The sequence below is a fragment of the Cebus imitator genome, unplaced genomic scaffold (genome assembly GCF_001604975.1).
Source record: "Cebus imitator isolate Cc_AM_T3 unplaced genomic scaffold, Cebus_imitator-1.0 Scaffold177, whole genome shotgun sequence".
Taxonomy (NCBI): Eukaryota; Metazoa; Chordata; class Mammalia; order Primates; family Cebidae; genus Cebus; species Cebus imitator.
This window is the reverse complement of record NW_016107492.1, coordinates 3,507,188-3,512,443: the sequence shown is the minus strand read 5'-3', so window position 1 is coordinate 3,512,443 and position 5,256 is coordinate 3,507,188. Positions and strand designations below refer to the sequence as shown.

The window sequence follows — 5,256 nt, the reverse complement described above, 5'->3', positions numbered from 1 at the left end:
TCCTTTTTAACTCTCTAACCTGATAAGAGAGTTCAGTATTGACTCTAGATAGCTCAGCTTTGTGCTACCTGCTGAAAACACCCATGCACGGTTGCTCCTCTAGTAATAATGCTAACTGAGAGGCACATGGTTTCTGCATGAAAGTCAAATTCAGAAATTTAAATGTCAAACATTTATGTAGCCTTGGGAAGATTTAGTTTTCCTTCCTTCCTTCCTTCCTCCCTCCCTCCCTTCCTTCCTTCCTCCCTCCCACCCTTCCTCCTTTCCTCCCTCCCTTCCTTCCTTCCTTCTTTCCTCCCTCCCTCCCTTCCTCCTTTCCTCCCTCCTTCCTTCCTTCCTGCCCTTCTCTCTTCCTCTCTTCCCTCCCTTCCCTTCCTCCCCTCCCTTCCTCCCTTCCTTCCTTGCTTATTTTTATACTGGGTTCCTTTTCTATTGTTTTTGAGGCAATATTTATGAAAGGATCTAGCCTAGAATCTGAGATCTGAGGAGAGTGATAATTCATTAATAGATTTTTTTTTTTTTTGAGACAAGAGTCTCCCTCTGTTGCCCAGGCTGGAGTGCAATGGCACCATCTCAGCTTACTGCAACATCTACCTTCCAGGTTCCAGTTATTCTCCTGCCTCAGCCTCCCAAGTAGTTGAGATTATAGGCACCTGCCACCAAGCCCAGCCAATTTTTTTTTTTTTTGGTAGAAATGAGATTTCACCATGTTGGCTAGGGTGGTCTCAAACTCCTGACTTCAGGTGATTCACCCGCCTCAGCCTCTCAAAGTGCTGGGATAACAGGCATGAGCCACTGCACGCGACCCAATAGTTCTTTTAGTTCCGAGTGCTTAGCCTGATGTTAGCTACTGCCAACATCAGGTCTTTCCTGTACATTTCTGCCTCCTAATGAAAAGAGTTGATTCAGAGGCCCAGCCAGGCAGTATGAATACTATTTGTGAATAATCCTTACGATGAACAATTGGCATATAAGCAAACAGAGGTTAATTAAGGGGCAACGTGGTCTTGCCTTAGACACAACTGTGCAATCTTGGATATGCAGTTTTACTTCTCTTCCCTTTGGTTTTACTCACTTGTGAAATAAGAACATTAGAAAAAAAAAATGCTTTCACTTCCCAGCTCCAAAATCCTGTGATTACAGGAGCTTCCTGCAGATCAGTGCTCAGGTCAGTGGATTTTTCTGTTAGCTAAGGTGCTTGCAAGGGCAGCATTGTCTCCGTCTTGGTGGTGCCAAGTTACACTTTGTGGTTCTTTATTTTCTTAGCAGCATGCTGTGACCCAGAAGGTAAAAATACCATTTGAACCACAGGGCAGAACTAACTAATAATAATTCTTTCAATGACAAAAGATTACCTACGTGAGCATTCTAGTCAGAGTAATGATATTTTTAATGAAACGGCCTTTTTAACACTCCTCATGGTCTTGTAAAGCTTCTGCCAAATGGCTGGTAAGGAACATGGAGGCCTTGGGGGTCAGTTGGGGTTAAGGCGCTGGCATTCCAAATCAGTTCATGGAACAGCCAGGTGGATGAATGATTAACCTAGCAAGTAAATTGTTCAGTGAGTGGGACTGAAAGGCTTGATGGACGTGGGGGCTGGGGTGCAGAGTGTACGTGCAAGAGCATGGAGAATGTTGAAAACAGAATTGGTTTGCAAATCATAGCTGGAGAAACATAGAAGTGTGTGTAAATACACACACACACACACACACACACACACAGACATATGTGTTTATGTGTTTGCATTTATATCCACAGACTCTTTGCCACTAAATTTTAAATATTTTTCTGTTTTATGGACACACACATACACACATATAAATATGTTTTCAGGGTATGAATGTTAAATCAGTGCTCACAAATGAATTCAATTACAAATGATTTGGAAGAAGTATAACTTGCATAGGAAGATAATAAATGAAGGTATGAAGAGGCAAAAAGTTTACCCCCTGGGGTTTGGTTTGGTGCCCTGTGATTTCTGGAGAGGCTGAGCCAGCCAGCTGTGAAAATGCTACACAAGACAAGAGCTGGGAAGTCAACACAAAGTCAAAAGCAAAAGACAGGGGTTCACACCGCAGTGTGGCAGGCATTCTCCCTCCTCCCCTTATCCTGTTGTGACTGCACCTGCTGCATGTGACCGGCGGGCACTGGAGGCAGCCGCAGCCACAGCCTTGCCAGCTCCTTCCCAGCTCTCATTGAGAAAAGGGGAGATGGAGCAGGAGGAGAGGGAGGAGACACTCCCTGCAAAGCTGCCTCCCCCCTGAAGATCGAAGGAGCCTCCTGGAATGGGCATTCGACTGTTCTGATGTGGTGATTCCCCCGGGAGTTTGAAGACAGAAGGGAAAAGGGAGAAGCCTGCAGAGAGCATCAAAGGATGAGGGGTGCTGTAAAAGAAGCAGGGGAGTCCTTTGAAAGAAATCCATCATGCACTGAAATGCTTTCTGGAGAAGGTGCCATTATTTTCCTCCCCTCTTGCTCAGATGAAAGGAGCCAGCAAGGACAGTCCTGAAATATTCCTCAGGGGCCTTTTTGTCATTGTTCCTCTTTCCTTTTGCACAGGGCTATTTGCTGGCCTTTCCAGAAGAATCTCAGTCCAGCTGAGAAGACAGTTCTTAATAAAAAAAAAAAAATACAAAAACCAATTCCTGCTGTCTGAATGGGAATGGTAGCTTGCTTGCTGCAGTTCTTTTCCTGTGGCATTTTGGAATGTCTGCAGAAACTAAAAAAAAAAACCCAAAAACCTTAAAAACTCCCTGGATTAGGCAAGAGAAAAGGAAGTTCTTTTGCCAAAAAGGAGTAAATGAGAGGTGGTAACTTATTCCTAAGCCAGGACCTGGATGATCAAAACCTTCGAGTTCTAGGAATCAGCACTTCAAAAATAATAAATAAACAAGCATGAGGAGTGGCTGCAGGGTTTCGCTCAGAGGCAGGTTTTAAAGGAAGCCAAAACCGGGCTCAGAACTTTGGGCCTGTATGATGCCTGAAGACCGGAATTCTGGGGGACACCCCGCTGGTGCCTTAGCCTCAACTCCTTTCATCCCTAAAACTACATACAGAAGAATCAAACGGTGTTTTAGTTTTCGGAAAGGTAGGTAGATGATATGTTCATGTCCTTTTTATAAATCTAAATAATATTCTTTTAGGCTTCAAAGTCTGTTTATGCTCAGATAAAGTAGGAGTTTGGAAACCAAGAGCTTAGGAATGTGCAAGAGTGATTTGTGTATATCCTTGCTTGTCCATACTTATTTTCTGAGGTTCATTTAAATCTGTTTAATATTGTCTGTGAATAGGTGGGGTAGGTGGGGCTTAAAGAATAGTGATCCTGTGGGAATCACCTTGACTGGCAGGGGACTAAGCAAGCTGGGCTGACTGTCCTCAGAGGAGGGGCCAGAGCAATTTCGAGCCCTTCCCAGACCCAAATCAAGCAGCCATGCTCTGACCCCTCAAAACAGGGCCCTCGCAAATCTCTGTGCTGTATTCCTGTCACCGTGGTTTCGATTCTGTCTGTGCTTGCCTCACCTCCCATGTTGAGAAAAATTTGATAATCGAATTATCTGTGCTGATCCATTTTCAGGAGGCTTTCAAATGTATTGATGAATATTTGCTGAGAATAGGAGTCACCTTGGCTTTTCAAATATATCACAAGGTGGCACTGGGAGAGGGCAAAGGTAAGAACTATCAGGAACGGGGTGACAACATAGAACAACTTACGATTAACAAAAGAAACTAAGACATTTCTGAGTTGACTTATTTTGGGGGAGTTAGAGAATACAAAATAGGTAAAATAAAATGTTTTCAGAAAAGATTTATGGATCAAAATATTTAAAAATGTCTTTTTGCTTTAAAATGAGGATAATTAAGTGGAATAGCTGTTTAAATAGAAACTAGTTAATTATAATGTTAATGTCATGTACAGTAAGCTAATAATTTAGTCAGGTGCTGAGTTGAATGACATCTAGGGTTTTTTCCTCCCACACATCCTTTTTTTGATTTGTCATCTATGAATTAATCTTCCCTACTTAGTAACTAACAAAAAATTAAAACAAAAATTTAAAAAATCAAAATTACAAAATATACTGGAAACCTTTTTTTTTTAAGAAAATCATTGTTCCTGCAGAGTGTTTGCGTAGCTAAGACGACTTGGTAATAATCACCATTATATATTATCAGCAAAGAATTCAGGTGTTAATTTACATTCTTATCTCATCCACAAAGATAATTAAGAGACGCATGTGTCATATTTTTTAGGATTGCATCATTGATAGAGAAATTAACAATGACAGAAATTTTTAAAGGCTCAGAGACTAATTGCTTAAATGATAGTTTTTTTCTCTTCTAGTTTCCCAGCCCATTAGAAACTAAATTGGCTCTATCCAAATACAGCTTTTCAGGGTTATTGCTGTTCATTTGTAACATTAGATATTTGGAGGATTATTAATGTATCTTTAAAGGATATATATCTATATCGCCTTTGCCACTTTCCCGTCTCCCATAGAATCCCTGTGAATAGTCTGCTGTTCCCGATGCCTTCCTCCCTTTCTCCTTAAATACCAACAGCGGAAGGCAGTGCCTGGGAAGAACATTCCCATGGACTGGCAAATGGCAACCACTGGGTAGGGCATAGCTTCCATCTGTCCTTTCCTGGGGGGGCTATTTTTAAACTGCTGTCATTTTCTCTGCAAAGCCTTCGTAATTTGGGGAATGTCCAGCATTTGAACCAGAATGAAGAGGTTTTTTATTTACAAATCTGTATTCTGCTTTCTGTCAAAAGGAGAAAGGAAAGGAGGTGCAGGAAGCATTCAGTGGTTTTACGTTTGTTTCCTTTCCATTCTCTGGAGCCCGCTGCATCCCTGGCTCTCTGTTCAAGGGCTGCGTGCCCACAGTTCTGTGGTGAGGCCCCCGGGAGCACAGGCACTCAGCTGCTGCAGCCCCAACGCAACCCGCCACCACATTGCTCCTGCCGCACTCATCACTCAGAGCAGCAGCAGCATGATGCGCAGAGGCTTTACATCTTTATTGAAGGTCTGGCCTTGAAAAGAATGAACTCTCCTCTCAATTCTGGGTTCCCAAAACCATGCCACCTTAAGAAGAGTGTGTTCTTTTGCACTTTATTTAATCTCCTGGGTACTAAAGTGTTTCAAGAAGTGGCCTGGGTTTCTGCGTTCCTCTCCCAAGCCTGTCTGAAAGCATCAGCTTAAGTCATTTTAAGGAATGCAATAAAGAGAATGTGTGAAGCCAGGAAAAAATGCCCAGAGG

At 42.6% G+C, this 5,256-nt stretch overlaps 1 protein-coding gene across 5 annotated transcripts in view; it reads left to right on the top strand.

Annotated features, from left to right (window-relative positions):
* Nucleotides 1–5,256, top strand: part of ARHGAP24 (Rho GTPase activating protein 24) — a 270,266-nt gene that overhangs the window by 196,684 nt on the left and 68,326 nt on the right. The window contains exon 1 of one of the 5 annotated variants that reach the window (XM_017545159.2): nt 1,952–3,088. The exons of the other annotated variants lie outside the window; for them this stretch is intronic. Within the exon in view, the coding sequence (XP_017400648.1) occupies nt 2,974–3,088 (115 nt within the window). The 5' untranslated portion in view covers nt 1,952–2,973. Of the gene's footprint in view, nt 1–1,951; nt 3,089–5,256 lie in introns of those variants that run through there. 5 annotated transcript variants of the gene reach the window in all.